At 56.1% G+C, this 16,837-nt stretch overlaps 1 protein-coding gene across 3 annotated transcripts in view; it reads left to right on the forward strand.

The window, feature by feature from the left end:
• The window catches only part of CASKIN1 (CASK interacting protein 1), an 86,225-nt gene that overhangs the window by 44,272 nt on the left and 25,116 nt on the right, over positions 1–16,837 (forward strand). For all 3 annotated transcript variants that reach the window (XM_053276007.1, XM_053276008.1, XM_053276009.1), the window contains exons 2-9: positions 5,547–5,598; positions 9,007–9,104; positions 9,317–9,462; positions 9,729–9,824; positions 10,036–10,166; positions 13,373–13,481; positions 14,018–14,126; positions 15,806–15,900. In XM_053276007.1, the coding sequence (XP_053131982.1) occupies positions 5,547–5,598; positions 9,007–9,104; positions 9,317–9,462; positions 9,729–9,824; positions 10,036–10,166; positions 13,373–13,481; positions 14,018–14,126; positions 15,806–15,900 (836 nt within the window). The remainder of the gene's footprint in view (positions 1–5,546; positions 5,599–9,006; positions 9,105–9,316; positions 9,463–9,728; positions 9,825–10,035; positions 10,167–13,372; positions 13,482–14,017; positions 14,127–15,805; positions 15,901–16,837) is intronic.

Below are 16,837 nucleotides of genomic sequence, written 5' to 3' on the forward strand. Positions count from 1 at the left end.
AAATCTCTCTCTTCGTGTGCCTTCTTGGATTGGCAGCCAGCAAAAAGCATAGATCGCGGTCCCTAGAAATGTGGATGATGTCTTCTGGGTCCATTTCTTTTTCCAGTCCATTCTTTCAGGTCATCCCTCCCTCCCTCCTTCCTCTTGATCTTTTCCCCACTGGCTTTCCTTCTCGCATTAGTTGTGGTATTTGACAATTTACTGCTCTTGAGGATATATGTCCACAATACGCCAGTTTGCGTCTTTTGATTATCTGTATTATTTGTTTATGTGTTTTTGCTTTTTGAAGTACTTATTCATTTGTATTTTCTGCTGGTCCATTTAATCTTGAGTATTCTTCTGAGACACCACATCTCAAAGGCCTCTAGTTTCTTACGTGCTTCTTTCTTGATGGTCCAGGCTTCACATCCATACAGGAGGAGAGACCAGATGTAGCATTTCATTGTTCTGACTCTGAGTTGCACATCTAGTTTACTCTTGCAGAGGAAGATCTTCATTCGGTTAAATGTTGTTTTGTTTTTAAAGTGAAGAAAGAAAAGGAAAGCTGTGCTTCTTGGGATGTTGAACGGTGAGGTTAATTCTGTGATTGAGCTGAATTGCAGAATACCCCTGGCCATGCTCTGTGGGTCTTAAACATCCAAGGGTCTTCTCCTTGAATTCCCTGGGGATTCTGTCAAGCACCCCATTCCTTGATCTCTAGAGACCCACAGCTGAGCATGAAATTGAGAAACTGCTTCATGTCAGATTTGTAGAGGAACTCCAGCTCAGTGGTTGAAGCACTTGCTTCCCATGTGAAAGGTCCCCTGGCGTCTCTAGGTAGGGCTGAGAGAGTCTGTTTTCTGCTTGAAGCCAAACTCATCTTTTGCCTGTGCCGTCACTAGCTCTAACCACTGTCCCACACTCCCTTTCAGAGATTGTGTGAGTTAATTCTCTCTTCTCTGGTGCTTTGCTGGCACAGCCTTCCTTCCTCCCTTCCTTCCCTTCCCTTCCCTTCCTTGCCTTATAATGGAATGTCTTGCTAGGAAGCTGACAAGAAGAATGAAAGCAAATGAGGATGTGTGGGGCAAAGTCCTTCCTCCTGCTTGCCGTTGGCCTCTGCCCCTTTGCTGCCTCCCCTTCTGCCTCTTCTCCTGGTTCCCCCCCCCTTTGGGCAACAGCAGCAGCACCCGCCACCTTATGCCTCCTCCTGGTCTCCGGGGAGGTGTGACATTCAGCTGTGCAAAGCTGCCTCCTGGCGGGCCCAGCCGATGCTTGGGACAAACGGCTCCAGCCACATTCCCAGCCCTGGCCAGCAGCATGTGCTTGGGATGGTCCTCCCTTGCCAGGGACAGCCCAGATTTTCTGGTCCCCATCCCTGGAAAACCACACGCCCCGTTTGGGAAGGCGGGGTGTGTGTGTGTGTGTGTCTGGCGTGGAATTTCGGCCTGCGTTCAGCCCTGATGGAAGGACTGGCCAAATGGAAAAACTAAGCTACCGAGTAAGACGAATGGCTGGACGGTGGAAGTTTTTGCAGCTTCCGTTGCCATGGATTAAACACGTTCTTAAAAAATAAAATAAAAGGACGATGACTCCGGAATGTACGAAGCTGCCTTCTCCTGAGTCAGGCTGTTGGCCTGTCTCACTCAGCACTGTCTGATTTGACTGGCAGTGGCTCTCCGGGTTTTGAGGCAGAGGGGGGCCTTTCCCAGCCCTTCCTGGAGAGGCTGCCAGGGACTGAACTGGGACCTCCTCCATGCCAAGCAGATCTCCTCCTCCTGCTGAGCTGTGGCCCATCTAAGAATGCAACGCCCTTCTCCTGAGTCAGGCCATTGGTCTGTCTCGCTCAGTATTGCCTGCACTAACTGGCAGCAGCCGCCTTCCAGGGTCTTGGGGTCTTTCCCAACACTGCCAGCCAGGGACTGACCCAGCCAGGCACTTTCTGTGTGCAAAGCAGGGGCTCTTCCGCTGACCTCCAGCCCTTCTCCTTCTAAACGGATCTGGGTCCCCGCAGTATGGTTCTCTTTTCCCATATTCATGGGTTTCCCCCCACTCCCCTTTCTTAATTGGTATTCTGGGCGCTGATGTAAGCTGATCACTAATTTGACATGTTATTGTTTACCTGTTTCCTGGCTGTGTCGGTTCCTTCGGGGGTCGGCAGACCTTTCTCCGTTGGTTAAAGCAATAAGTTTGGCCCCCGGCTTGTTATTAATTCTGGCCTTTTGTCTTTGTGATGCCTGAGTATAATTAAAAAGCAAAACACTTGAGTGAAGATGAAGTCCAAACACAGATGGTGACTAAAGTGTCTGGAGTGGGTGGAGAGGATCTGGGCTTGTTTCTCTCCCCGGGGAACTGGGACGTTTGGCAAGGGTCCTGCTGGGCCAGAACAACATGGGTCCTGCTAGTCCAGCCTCTTGCACCCCATGGCCGGCCAGGTGCCCCTGGTACGCCCAGTGGCAGGCTTTAGCAGAGCCATAGGCCTCTCCTGCTGTCACTGGCTCCTGCAACTTAGTATTCAGAGGCAGACTGCCTCCGGACGTGGAGGTTCCCTATAGCCCTCATGACCAGTAGCTGTTGGCAGGCCTCTGTTTCTCCATGCATTTGGCTACTTCCCTTCTAAAGGTGTCCAAGTTTGCCACCATCACGTTTTGTGGCAGCGAGTTCCGCAGATTAATTCTGCATAGCGTGGAGCGGGAATTCCTCTCTCTTGCCTGTCCCGAGTGTGCTGCCGATCAATTTCATTTGCTGGCTCGGCGTTCTAGTCTCATGAACAAGGGGGAAAGACTTCTCTCCGTCCACTTTCCCCATGCCGTACCTGATTTTATAAACCTGGACCATGCCCTGGTGGTCTTTTTTCTAGGCGAAGAAAGCCCTGAAGCACGCTAGCTGTTCCTTAGCGGGGAAGGTGCTCCAGCCCTCTCCGCTCGTTTGGGCTGCCTCCTTCCCTGCACCTCTCCTCCTCGGTCCGGTGGCTCTGGGGTCCTGGGGAAGAGAGAGCCCGGCCCCTCCCAGCAAGCCAGCCTCTTCTGTGCTGCAGATCAGCCGCTGTTTCCCCTGCAAGGCAAACCTGGGGTTGCCATAGCGACTGCCCAGATGCGCGTGGCATCGCTTCAGACTGGGGAAGATGCTCTCTCTTGTCGACAGCATCCCTCTCTCCCCCAGCTATTGTTTCCCTCTCCCCATGTGCCACCACCGCAGAGCTGGCCCGGAGCCCTTCTCCGGCGTGACGTCTCTATCCACCGCCCGGCTCAAAGCCTGCGCAAGGAGGCAGTCGCCCGGGGCGCCGAGTTGCACACAGGTCCCAGCTCAGGGCAGATTCGGGAGTCGGGGCTCCGACGCGGAGGGTCGAGGGAGGAACCCAGCCAGGCCCAAAGTGATGCTCTCGGCACTTCTAAGTGAGGTGGAAGGTTCCCATTCAGCTGCCCTGGAGTGCCTGGCTGTCCCTTGATGGGGACCAGCCGAAATGGCACAGGCACCAAGGCGTGTCCCCTGTGGACTGAGCTAAGAGGCACCTTTTGAAAGTGGTGATTTGCAGCCGGGAGAGCAACTGGCCCTCTCCACCCCCAGCACTGCATCCCTCCAGGAGCTGTTGCGTTGCTGGGGTCTGTCTTGCGTTGCTTCTTTAAGATGGTGAGCCCTTCGGGGACAAGGAGCCCTCTTGTTTGTTTATAGCTCTGTAAACCGCTTTGGGAACTTTTGTGGAAAAGCAGTCTGTAAATATTTGCTGCCGTCGCCATCTTAAGCAGGAGCCGCTGGTCCTCGGGAGCCGGGGGGGGGGCACCAAACCAGACGGCTGCCTCTGCTTCCTAGCCAGCTTCTCTCTCTCCCGCCGCACTCTCTGCAGGCTGGCCATTTGTCAGGTCAACCGTGCAGCTCCTCCTGACGGATGGCCAGCCTGTAGGCAGCGCAGGAGAGAGAGGAGGCACCCGAGCTGCTTCCGGGAAGCAGAGGCAGCGGCACCTCCTTGGCTGCCTCCCCCGCCCCCCCCCCCCGGCTCGCGAGTTCTAGCCGCCACTGTTTCAGTCCGTGCCGCTTGGCAAAGTGTGTGGGTGTGTGTGGCAGGGCATCGTGCCCATTCTTGGCTGGACAAACTGGAGCAAATGGCCCTGAAGTCTGCAAATGTGCCCAGGAGGTCCAGGAAAGATGTCGGGACGTGCGGGCTCTCGGTTCCTTTCATGCTTAACCTCATGGGCCAGTTCAGGAGGGAGGTATTTATTTAATAATAATAATAATAATAATAATAGGCTGATGGTGATTTCTGTGGCCCCGATGGTGTCGAGGTGCTCTTCAAGGTCTTTTGGAACTGCACCCAGGGTGCCAATTACCACTGGGATTATTTGGGTCTTTTTCTGCCACAGCCTTTCAATTTCAATTTGTAGATCTTTGTATTTGGTGATTTTTTCTATTTCTTTTTCTTCTATTCTGCTATCCCCTGGTGTTGCCACGTTGATTATTTTGACTTGTTTTTCTTTCTTCTCGACTACAGTTATGTCTGGTGTATTGTGTGGCAGATGTTTGTCTGTTTGTAGTCGGAAGTCCCATAATATTTTTACATCTTCATTTTCTTCAACTTTTTCAATTTTATGGTCCCATCAATTTTTCTGGCATCCCAGGTCCTTGGGAAGGACTCGATGTCTGGATAAAACAAACCAGTCAATAACACCTGTCTGACTGTGTAAACAAGAAATAATAATAATAATGTGAAAATCAGAGAAGCCATATATACAGACCAGTTGCACCCAACTATCAATGCTAAAGAGGAAACGAGGGAAGCCATGCAATTCATTGGTTACTGAGTGTGTGAACTTCATTATGCTTTTGTGTGCTTTCCCCTCCTTCCACTGTTCCCCCCTGTATGTGATATTGGGTGCTGCACAGGATTGTTTGATGGCCTTCAGTTCTTTAGCTGCATCATGGTGTGGAGTTGTTTTTAAGAACAAGCCCTTGGCCACCTTTGTTTAGCACTGAGGATGATGCCTTGCATTGAAACGTTTTTTGCTATTTTGCTGCATCTGTAGTTTAGTTTTTAAGTTTTTAAACTTTTGAATGTTTTTAAACTTTTTCCTTTCAGTTGCGCATTAAAGGTCATTGAACAAAGCTTGTATTATTTATTTGCTTATTCATTCATTCTTTTGATTTCTTTACCGCTCTTCTAAAGGTGGCTCTGGGCGGTTTTATTGCTCAAATAGGCTCCTTGTGTTTTCTTTTGAGGTGAGAAGCCCCTTTGGGACTGAACGCCATCTTCTCATTCCTTTGGTTACGTAGACCATTATGAGAACATTTTTGTTGAAAAGCGCTATATAGATGTTCAGAAGAAGAAGAATGCAAGGTCCACCTCTCGACTTCTGCCAGTGTCAGCCAAGTCATGACTGCCTTATACAGTCTTCTAGCAACAGTAGCTGGAAGACCCCCATGGAAGGTCTGGGATCCTCTCTGGGCCCTCTTAATTCAAGCAGAGCTTGGGACCAGCAGTTGGGACATCTTGGCCAAAGGTCTGGAGGGATCTCAGTCCTCCTCCGGACCTTCTGTCCCTGCTCTCACCCTCCCCACCTCTCTCTCTTCTTTTGCAGAGCTCCTGGGATCAGTCAAGAGGGTGAACGTTAATTTCCAAGACACCGATGGGTAAGTAAGGGGACATTTGTGGATCAGCAAGCTGCATGCATTGGCCGGCAGCAGGGAAGGGGTGGGGGCGACACATCCTTCACGGAGAACCTGGAGGACCCTTTTTTCTCGGAGGCCCTTGAGATCTGCATGCTGGAAAACCTTCCTTTCTGAGCCTCACCAGACTCAATGGCTCTTCACAGCTTTGTTAAAAGCTCCTCTCGGAAAGTGGCTTCCTCCCACAGGTCCCTTGACTAAGGAACAGCTGCCCCCGGCCCCCAGTACACCCTTGTCCAGCCAGGAGGCTGAGAGCTGCCAGTCTTTCCACGGAAAGGAGAGCTGGATACGAAGACGGTTGTGTGAAGAGATCCTTCGGAGATTCCTGCAGGGCCGGGGAAACCGTAGGGTTGCAGTACTTCAGTTGTTACTGGAACCCTGACGTTCCCCCGGCCAGAGTCAGCAGCAAAACCGAGGGGGCAGGTGTGCACACAAAGGACCTCTGAATACAGAGTCCAGGGATTTATTTCTAGTGTCATTGCATTTGAAAATCGAAAAATCAAAAACAAAGCAAATTCCTTTCCCTTGGAGGTGAGGGCCAGAGGTGTGCATGAACATTATTATGCAGTATTTATTTATTTATTACATTTATAAACTGCCCCGTCCAGAGGCTCTGAGTGGTGTACAACTCGGGCTGAACATGTATGGAAACCTCAATTGCCAGAGGAGCAGCTGGACAAGATTTCTGGGGTGGGTGGGCTCAGTGCTTACACGGCTCCTTTCCCCCTCCCCTTCCCAGTAAAGTAAAGCCAGAATATATCATACAAAAGATGTTTTTTTAAAAAAAAAGAGTAAAGTAAATTATGCAAAATAAGAGTGATCATGCAAACTCACTCATTTTGCATTATTTATGCAGCTTGCAGAATGTAGCTTTTCCTAACGCAGAATTTGGATGGTTGTCTGTCTGATGCCCGTAGCTCAGTGGCAGAGCAATAGGCTTTGCCTGCAGAAGGTCCCGGGTTCAGCCTTCGGCGGCGCCTGCAGCATCACAGGGGCCAGTGTCGGTCTCAGAACGTTGCTGCCAATCAGTGTAGACAGTCCTGCGCTAGATGGACCAAGAGACTGACTCAGTGTAAGGCAGCTTCCCCTGCTCAGTGCCTGGATGAGGGGTTTTCAACAGTGCTGTTGACGTGTGCATTAACAGTCTGTATGCCACATTGATTACTCTCCTCCTCCCCGGCCGCCCCAGAGCATTTCTTCCTTTCTTTGGGGAGGGATGTGGTCTCTCCACCCCAAATGCTGCTTGCTGTCCAGGGCATCCCTCCCTTGACTTCCAGGAGATGAGAGGAAGCTGCTTTTGCTAGCAGGGAGCCAAGGGCCTTTCTCTCTCCCACTCGAGCGGCCAGTGCTGGAAGAGACCGAGTCCCGCCACAGTGGGAAGGGAGGCCTCCTCTCTCCAGCGGCCGCCTTGCCAGAGCTGCCAAGGATTCCTGGCCAGGAGCCGGCCCAGCGCGGCTCACGCGCTGCCTCCTCCGTGGCTGAACAGAAGGGATCTGTTCTGTCCTGGGCAGGTGCCGCCTCCCCTTCCCCGCCCGCCCGCCCGCCCCTGCAGGCAGAGGAGCCAGTGCGCAGAGGAATCTGTGCGGGAAGACGGCAGGTGGGGGGCTGCTGCTCCGGTCCAGGCGGGTGCAGCGTGAACTTCGGGGCAGAGCAGAGGCCTTTTCCGGCTGCAGCGCTGATGGGAGGAATCGGGCGTGTATATATGGGGGGGGGAAGGAGGGAGATGTGTCTTCTCCTCCATGGGAAATAGTTGTTGCACAGGGGTTGGAGAGGTTTGAGAATGTTATTAAAAATAATCTCCCTTCTCCCCAATGGAAACTTTCCTGGGGAGTTCCAGTTTGTTTCCCACAGACCTAGCGCTGCCCTCAGACACCGAAGGCCCAGGGAGTGCAGAAATCTCGGCTCCTTCTAGGCAGCTTTCCTGGAAAGAGCCCAAGAGAGGCCAATGTGTCTTCTTCAGTCACTGGGAGGAAGGAAGGAAGGGGGGGAACCCACACAAACGACCGCCCAGCTGAAAAGCAGACCCCCCACCGAAGCAGCCGTTCTGCTCCTGTGCTAAATCGGGGCATTCCTGAAGAGTTGCAATAACTCTGCTTTAGTTTACATCTGCGGAGCCTGGCTGTGGGCTTTTATGGGAATGTTTGGGAAGCAGGCAGGGCGTGTGTGTGTGTGTGCGTGTTTCCAAAGACCCTGGGAGCCAGCTCTGGTCTGCCCATTACGTGCCCTGTGCACCGACTGAACCATTGAAGGGGGGGGCTTCAGAAGAGCTTCTCACACTCCCCCTTTGATGGCTCCCTGGATGCGTAGCACAAAAGGGGGCTCACACTGGCTGCTCCTGGACTCTGCACATCCCCCTGACCTGGCCTGCGACGGGAGAGACCCCAGCTCAGGAGCGGATTCCCTGCGTGGCCTGCAGGGAATGTTCCGTCTTTGGCAGCATCTCCAGTTGGGCTGGAAAGGCCCCGGAGAACCACTGCCAGACCCAGTAGGCAGCGCCGAACTAGGCAGACCAGGCAGCAGCCTCCTATTGGGGGGGGGGTTTCCTCCTGTGGCAAGGGTCGGAGAGGCCCCAGGCCTTGGACAGCTCTCAGGGCAACAGGTCAGGACCACGGTCAGCGCTGGGTGTCTCAGCTGAGGGCCAGTTGCTCCAGGGGTTTGGCTCTGCCGGGTCCGTCCCCTCCCAGGAGACTCTCTGAAGGGGCCTTGCCTGCTTTTGCCGCCAGCCACCTGCCCTGACGATGCCGACCCCCATCATGGCCTGGAGCTCCCTAGAAGGTCCCTCCAAATGGGAGGGTGTCGGCAGGGCTGGGTCTTGGCGGGAGCATTCGCTGATTCGCCCGGGGTGGGGGGCTCCCAGTGACCGGGGTCGCCCCGGGCTTGGGCTGATGGTGCTTCCCACCCGGCTCCTCTCCCAGACCCTCCACCCACCCACCCCCCACTCAGGGGGCTCATGCTTCACCCGGCCCAGCATGGTCTGCTCCGATGGGCAGCAACTCTCTGGGATTTCAGGCAGAGGGAGGCTTTGCCCGTCCGCTCAGCAAGCGAGCAAACCCAGCCGGGCACCCTGCCTGGGATCGAACCCGGGGCCTTTGGCATGCCCAGCTGGGCTCTGCCACGGAACCGGGGCTCCCCCACGAGCCTCTCCTGGGAGGAGCATCTCCTGCTGGTCGAAAGGGGTGGGCAGAGATCTGCGTTCCCCGGCCAGTCGGAAGTGGGGCCAGCTTGTCGAGGCAGGGCTGCTACTGGGCGCTGAGCTGGCCCTTTTCAGCCCCAGAGGCAATCCCGGTGAGGAAGGGTTGGTTCTGGGGTCTGGAGGAGTCCCCGGGGCCTTCTTGTGACGGCCACCCCGCTGCTTTGCTCCCTCTCGGCCAGCTTCTCTGCCCTGCACCATGCTGCCCTCAACGGAAACATAGAACTCATCTCGCTGCTGCTGGAGGCCCAGGCTGCTGTGGACATCAAGGACAACAAAGGCAAGTCGAGAGGGCCAGCCAAGGGGTGGGGGGGTGCCGGGAGCCCCCCCCCACCCAGGGGGCAAGGGCTGCTGTGGGGAAGAGGGAGGGGCCCGTCGGAAGTGGAGGGGGCTTGCCATCGCCACGGGGCGGGGAGGGGGCCTCTCCCACTGGCGGCTTGGCCCTGAGGGGCTAGTCGGTCTCCTCCTCTCCCGACTCTGCTCCCCCTGCAGGGATGCGCCCCTTGCATTACGCCGCCTGGCAGGGCAAGAAGGAGCCCATGAAGCTGGTGCTGAAGGCCGGCTCCTCCGTCAATGTCCAGTCGGACGAGGGCCAGATCCCCTTGCACCTGGCGGCCCAGCACGGCCACTACGACGTGGTAAGCCGGTGGGGGCGGGGCGTGTCTGGGTGGGGAGGGGCTGTGCATCCCCCCGCGCCCCTGGCCCCCCCTCCCCGCCCGCACAGGGAGACCCCGCAGGATACGGCGGACGTCTGATCCGCAGCTGGCCACGTGCCTGCAGGGAGCCCGTAGTCAAGGCTTCGGCTGCTGGGGGTATTTCTTCAGCCAAAGTCAAAGCCAAAGCGAATGTGGCCGGCTGCTGCCGTTGGTGCATCATCCCTCGCTGGTCTCTCTCCCTCCCGCAGTCGGAGATGCTCCTGCAGCATCAGTCCAACCCCTGCATCCTGGACAACTGCGGCCGGACTCCTCTGGACCTGGCCTGCGAGTTTGGCCGCGTGGGGGTAAGTCTGACCGGCACCCCTCCCCTGCCTGTCTGGTGGGGCCAGGATGCAGAGGCCTCCCTCCCCCTGGAAGCAGAGGCAGTGGCTCCTCTCCCGGGGCGCCCTCCCGCCAACTTGGGACCCCGTCCTGAGTCCTGCCAGAGGCCGGCCCCCCCCCGAGGGCTGCCCCCTGCCCTGCTGCCCTCCTCCAGCCCCTGCTCTGGCCCTCCAGGTGGTGCAGCTGCTCCTGAACAGCAACATGTGTGCCGCCCTGCTGGAGCCCAAGCCGGGGGACATCACCGACCCCAACGGGACCAGCCCTCTGCACCTGGCGGCCAAGAATGGGCACATCGACATCATCAGGTGCGTCCGAGGGAGGCGGGGCTGCAGGGGGTTGCGGGGGGGGAGGTGGTTCTGCGGTCCAGTTCTGCAAGGCCCACCAGTGTATGACTTGGATAACTTACAGCCAGTGCCAAACCTCCCCCTTGAAAAAAAGGAAAGGGAGAATGTAGTTAATCTTCCTGCTTTTATTGTATCTGAATCTGTGTCTGAATTCTGGGGAGCTGCCCCGAGCAGCCGTGCACTGGACGGGCGGGGCGTAAGTATTTTCAGTAAATAATAGAGCACCATAAATAGTCTCCAGCTGGCCGCTGGCCGTACTACTACAGCTGGGCTCCCAGGCCCCGGCTCCCAGGCACAGCCTCCTTCTCCCCTTGGCATCCGAGCAGGGCGCTGTGCTGGAGTCCTTGGCCTCCCCCCTCCCCTGCCCCCCCCCCGCACGGAGGATTATTGCGCCCCCTCCCCTCACAGCCCTGCATTAAAGGCTGCCTTGCTGCTCTCCTGGGGGAGGGGAGCAGCCCCGGGTGAGGCTGGAAGCTCCTTCCCGCCGGCGTGGGCAGCAGCAGCAGCAGCAGGCGGCGATCCACTTAGCAAATGGCGTGCCGCTCTGCCGCCCGCTAATCTGGGGCTTGTATCTCAGCATGGCAGCGGCTGCTAATCCGGGGCTCTCGCAGCTTGCCAGCGTCTGCCGTGTGGCCTCTTGCACATCCGTGTGGCTCCTGGGGGAACCGGCCTGTCTCGATGCCGTCCTGCTACGAGGCGCCATTCTGGGGGCCGAGCCACCGTGGGGAAGGCGGCTCTCCCCCCCCCCCGCTTCTATCCTGGCAAACGACAAGCCGCAAGACAGGCAGGGTGTATGCAGAGGGAGGGCACAGAGTCCTGCCCCCTCCCCGCCGCCCGGTCTCAGGTTAGGTCAGGCCAGACCAGCACCATGGGGTCGTCGTCTCCCAAGTGCCGTGCTTCACTGCCCCCCATAGCTGGGTGAGACGAGAAGACCGCCAAGGTCCCTTCCAACTCGGTATCCTGTGATCCTGCCAGGAGTGCAGTGTGTAGCCTGCCTCGCAGGGTTGTTGTGAGGAGAAGATGGGGAGGCAGACTCTTTGGTTCCAGCTTGAGCTCCTGGGAGGAAGAGCAGGAGAGTAATCACACACAGAGTTGATGGACTGATGAAGTGCCGTCCAGTCGGTGTGGACTCCTAGCCACCACCTAGATAGATTCTCTCCAGGATGATCTGTCTCCCACTTGGCCTTGAAGCTCTCTCAGTGGTGCATTCACTGCTGTCGTCATCGAGTCCATCCGCCTTGCTGCTGGCCGTCCTCTTCTTCTCTTGCCTTCCGCTTTCCCCAGCATGATGGACTCCTCAAGGGAGCTGGGTCTTCGCAGAATGTGTCCACAGTATGAGAGTTTGAGCCTGGCCATTTGTGCCTCGAGTGGAAATTCTGGATTGATTTGTTCTAGTATCCATTTGTTTGTTTCCCTGACTGTCCACGGTCTCCTCAAGTGTCTTCTCCAGCACCAAAGTTCAAAAGCGTCAATACTTTTTCCGTCTTGCTTCTTCAAAGTCCAGCTTTCACATCCATAGAGTGTCATGGGGAATACCATGGTCCAAACAATTCTAATCTTTGTAGGTGTAGACACGTCATGGCATCTAAGCCCCCCCCCACATCTATACCTACTACATACATAATAGATTGGGGGGGGGGAATGGAGGGGATGCAGCGGCAAGCCTGGCCCCGATGAATCCTGCGTCATGGGAAGCCAAATTACGCCCGAATTGAACCAGAGATCTCAGGGAGGCCAGGGCAGAGGAGCTGAGGGAAAGGGCTGCTCACACCCCACCTGTTCCTCTCTCAGAGAAGATTGAGTGGCTGCCTTCCCCGCACGCCCCCCGCCCCATGTCCTGGGAGCAGGGGGGCGGGCAGCTTCTGGACCCAACAGTCGCTGGACAGGAAGGGAAGATCTGCCTAATGGCTCAGCGAGGAGGAAGCTCTGCCCCCAAGGGACGAGTGGCTTGCAGAGATGGAGCTGGCTGCTGGATCCAGGCTCCATTAGGGCTCCGTGGATTGATTTGCTCTTTCATCTCAGAGGGGCCAATGAGATCACTTATGGGAAACACACACACACACACACACACACACACACACCAACCCCTTTCCCCTGTTGCTGTTGTGTCGGGCACACCAGGGCGAGCGCCCAGGCTCCAAAGCACACATGGAAATCCGTGCAAGTGGCAGCCCCCCCCCCATTTCCCACCAAAGGAGGCGGCTCAGACTGCCCTCCTCTCTCCCACCCTGCCCGAGAACCACCCTGACTGCAGGCTGGCCATTTGTCAGGTAGAGCTGCGTGGTTAACCCATGCAGCACTACCTGATGAATGGCCAGCCTGCCGCAGCACAGGAGAGAGAGGAGCCACTTGAACGGCTGCTGGGAAGGAGGGGCAGGGCTACAAACCGGCCACTGCGCCTTCTCCCCACCCCGGCATGGCTCATTAGCGCATAGGTTGTTTTTTTAATTAGTCTGGCATAAAGGGGGCAGGACAACATACAGCCCTGTGCCCTGCTGAAAGTAATCCAGCAAGCCCTGAAGTGAGTCGGAAGAAGTGATTTTAATCCTGCTGCAGCCTGTAAATCAGCGCCAACCATTTCAGCAGCCACACTTCCCCCTTCCTGCTTTGGGGCTGCCCACCTATCACAGGGGTGGGCAAACCTGACCTCCAGCCCTTGTTGGACTACAACTCCCATCATCCCCATCACCATAACAGTTTTGAGTTAAATGGTTGCTCTAAAGAAGGGGCGTGGCCAAAGGTGGGCGGGGTGGGTGGGGTGTGGCTAAAAGAGAAGGGGTGTGGCTCCAGAGCCCAAAGTACCTGCTGCTGCTGCTGCTCAAGCCTGGGCTTGTGGCTTCCCACGTCGTCTAGGTCTGGTACAGAAGGCAGCCAGTCCTGGGTCTGCATGGGGCGGCCCCCCTGCCCTGCGGGCTCCTAACACGCCGGCACTCTCTCCTAGCCTTCCTTGCCTGTCTTTCCTGACGGCGGCGGCTGGATCTCTGACAGCTGCACAGCACGGAGGCGTTCCACAGAGGCTGTTCCCCTCGTCGCTGCCCCTCCACATCTCTACCTGTTGAATTTCTCCCTGTCCTGCAGCTCTTAACAGCACAGGAGCCTCTGTTGAGAAGGGAACTGGCAGCCTTTAATCCTCCCGTGCTCTCTTCCCCCCCCAACTCCTCCTGCAGGCTTCTGCTCCAGTCCGGGATCGACATTAACCGGCAGACCAAGGCGGGCACAGCGCTGCACGAAGCCGCCTTGTGTGGCAAGACGGACGTGGTGCGCCTCCTGTTGGATGTAAGCCCTCCCCACACCTTGTGCTTGTGGCTCTGCAGGGAGGACTGGGATGGCTCACAACCCAGGCAGGCAGCATCTCTCGCCCATGGGAAATGGAGCTAGGCGGGGACCCCGGAGCTCTGCCCTCCTTCCGGCTCTCTTCCCTGCCGAGAGTTCATCAAGCTCCCTGCCCAGGGTTGTTCCCTGAAGTTGTTCCCTGCGCTCTACCAGAGGAGAGCTGGTCTGGTGGTAGCAAGCATGACGTGTCCCCTCAGCTAAGCAAGGTCTGCCCTGGTTGTATATGAATGGGAGACCAGAAGTGTGAGCACTGGAAGATCTTCCTCTGAGGGGATGGAGCCGCTCTGGGAAGAGCATCTGAGGTTCCAAGTTCCCTCCCTGGCAGCATCTCCAAGATAGGGCTGAGAGAGATTCCTGCCTGCAACCTTGGAGAAGCCGCTGCCAGTCTGTGAAGACAATACTGAGCTAGATGGACCAAGGGTCTGACTCAGTATATGGCAGCTTCCTCTGTTCCCCCCTCCCCCCGGTCTGTTTTGCAGAGTGGCATCAACGCGCACATCCGGAACACGTACAGCCAGACGGCCCTGGACATTGTCAACCAGTTCACAGCCACACAAGCCAGCAAAGAGATCAAGCAGATGCTACGGGGTGAGTGAGGAGGAACCAGGCGGGGCTCGTGCTGGAAGAATTTGGACGGGGCGGGGATTCCCCGACGGGGGTCCCTGGATGATGTTGGACTCCAGCTCCCATCAGCCCCTTCCACAAGGCCACCGTGGCAGGAGATGATGGGGTTTGTAGTCCTGCAACACCTGGGTACCCAAGCTTGGGGGTTTCTAGGTTGGGGGGAAGGTCCCAGGGCTCAGCAGAGAGACCCCTTGGAGATGGGGGTTCCCCCACCCCAGCTGCAAGTGTTGCCTGCTATGTGGCAGTCACTCTACTGGTCCACCTTACAAGGCTGTTGTAAGAAAGATGTTTCATTGTATCTGACATTATGTCATTTTTGCACTTTGGATTTTAAAATGCATACGCATTTTAGCCTGCTCTGAATCAAAATGGTTAAAACGGCTTACAAAGCAGTTAATAATAAAGCACCAGATTCCTACGCAATGATATTGACACGGAGAGCAGCGTCTTAAAGCAATTCAGGTTTCAGGCAGCAGAATTAAGAACCAGCGAGATTTAAACAGCAGAATCAAAAAGCCCTAGAAGTGCTGGACAGACTCATAAATCGTCCTGTCACGGCACTCTGTCTCCCTCTGCTGGTTTTTCAAGGTAAGAAATAATAGAGTCTTACTAGAGTCCAATGCGGTGCTTTTCCGGAGGGCCTTCTGAAAGGGCTCCCCGTGCATTCTCTGATTCCAACAACCCCGCTGCAAAGCAGGCCTGCATTATTCAGCAGATAAACGAGGGCTAGAGTTTACCTTTTTAGCCATTTCCCCCAGCTCTGTGGAGGTGACAGAATCTGAAACTTGGAGTAAATCTTTTGTTTTTGAAATGGATTTGGGAGGTCTTTCTGGGTGGCTGGAATTCTGGCACGGCATTTCCAGCTCAGTAGCGGCTCGTCTGAAGGAGCCAGAGGAGGTGCAGCTGCCTCTGCTTCCCTGCAGCAGCCCAAAGGACTCCTCTCTCTCTTCCCGTCCTGCCCAAGAGCTGTGCTGCCTGCAGGCTGGTCATTTGTCAGGTAGAGCTGCGCAGTTAACCCATTCACTGCAAGGTGCAGGAGAACTTCCCAGTGGTTGTGCCAGCTCTTAAGCAATGTCGGGGGGTTGCCATTTGGGTTCTGCCCCAGTCATCCAAATGTAGGTCAGCCTGTGATGTGAAGTAATGAGTGTCACTAAGCACGTGCAGAGTGCCTTTCTCCAACCACTGAGCAATCGCAACACGCTTCTGGGATTTGGAAAGGCTCCAGGGTCAGAAACAGGTCTCATGCAGAGCCCAGCAGCTCCCTCTGTCTCCAAAGAGGGAAAAGCTGAGCCCGCAGTTGTGGAGAGGAGCTGGACACCCCCTCGGGAGTGGAGGGGGGAAGTGCCCCCCAGACTAGTAGTTCCCCCCCACCCTCTATCTATCTATCTATCTATCTATCTATCTATCTATCTATCTATCTATCTATGTAAACCACTTTAGACACGTTTGGCAAAAAGCGGTATATAAATATTTGTTGTTGTTAGTGGGAGCCATACATGCACTTTGCCCCTTCTGTGCCCCACCCTCCATTTTTTTCTGGTGCCACCACTGCTTGGTGTGTGTGGGGGGGTGGAGGGGGGGCTCTGCTGCAGGCGTGGGGCTGCCTGACCACCTCCCCTGCCCCTGCTCTGCTCTCTGCCTAGACGCCTCGGCCGCCCTGCAGGTGAGAGCCATGAAGGACTACTGCAACAACTACGACCTGACCAGCCTGAACGTGAAAGCCGGCGACATCATCACGGTGAGTGGCCCCTCCCGGCTTGGCCCTCCAGCAACTCTCTCCAGTCTCCCAGAGGTGGGAAGGGGGGCACCCCCGGCGGGGGGTGGGGGGAGGCTCAGGGGCTCCCTGTGTGTGCCAGCTGAGCGCTCGCCTGCTGGATCTCTGCCTGGAGAGAGATGGTGCACCTCCTTCCCTTGGCAAGGCCCTTCCCGCCCTGTGATGGTGTGTGGAGCTGTGTGCCCACTGAAGGAACGTCCCGGGCGTTGAGGCAGGGCTGTGGGAGGCTCCGTGGGGGTCTCCTGAGGAGGGAGGAGATGCTGAAAGGAGCAGCCGTGGGGCTTTCTCCCTTGTTTCTCTTTTCCGGTGGCAGGGAGTGTGTCCGTCTTTCTGTCGCTAGTCAGGGAATTGCAGGAAATTCTACCCACGGAGATCTTGATATTTTGACCTGTCTGGTATTTCCCTCGCCAGGTAAAACTGGGAGCATATAACCCATCTGACTGCATCGTAGACCAGAGGTTCTCAGCCAGGGTTCCTCCAGATGTTGCTGGAATACAGCTCCCATCATCCCCAGCTGTAATAAATTGTGGTGATGGGTGATGAGAATGGTAGTTCAGCAACATCTGGAGAGCCTCACAATGCTTGCCCCTCTTGTGGACCTCCTGCTGGACGTGTGGGGCCGGACAGGGCAAGGCTAGGCCCATGCCAGGGTGGTCAACCTGAGGCTCTTCAGCTGTTGCTGGACTACAACTCTCATCATCCCTAGCACAATAGACTGCTGCTGGGGGATGATGAGAGTTGTAGTCTAGGAGCTGGAGAGTTTGGCCACCCTGGCTTAAGTCCTTGCACCTGGAAACGAAACACAAGCGAGAGCATCCAGACTGTCTGCTCCTTCAGCCACCCCTCTGTGTGATTTGGAAAGGCCCCCAACAGTGGTGCAAGAATTGAAGATGGGCCCGCT

This window comes from Hemicordylus capensis, chromosome 13 (genome assembly GCF_027244095.1).
Source record: "Hemicordylus capensis ecotype Gifberg chromosome 13, rHemCap1.1.pri, whole genome shotgun sequence".
Classification (NCBI taxonomy): Eukaryota; Metazoa; Chordata; class Lepidosauria; order Squamata; family Cordylidae; genus Hemicordylus; species Hemicordylus capensis.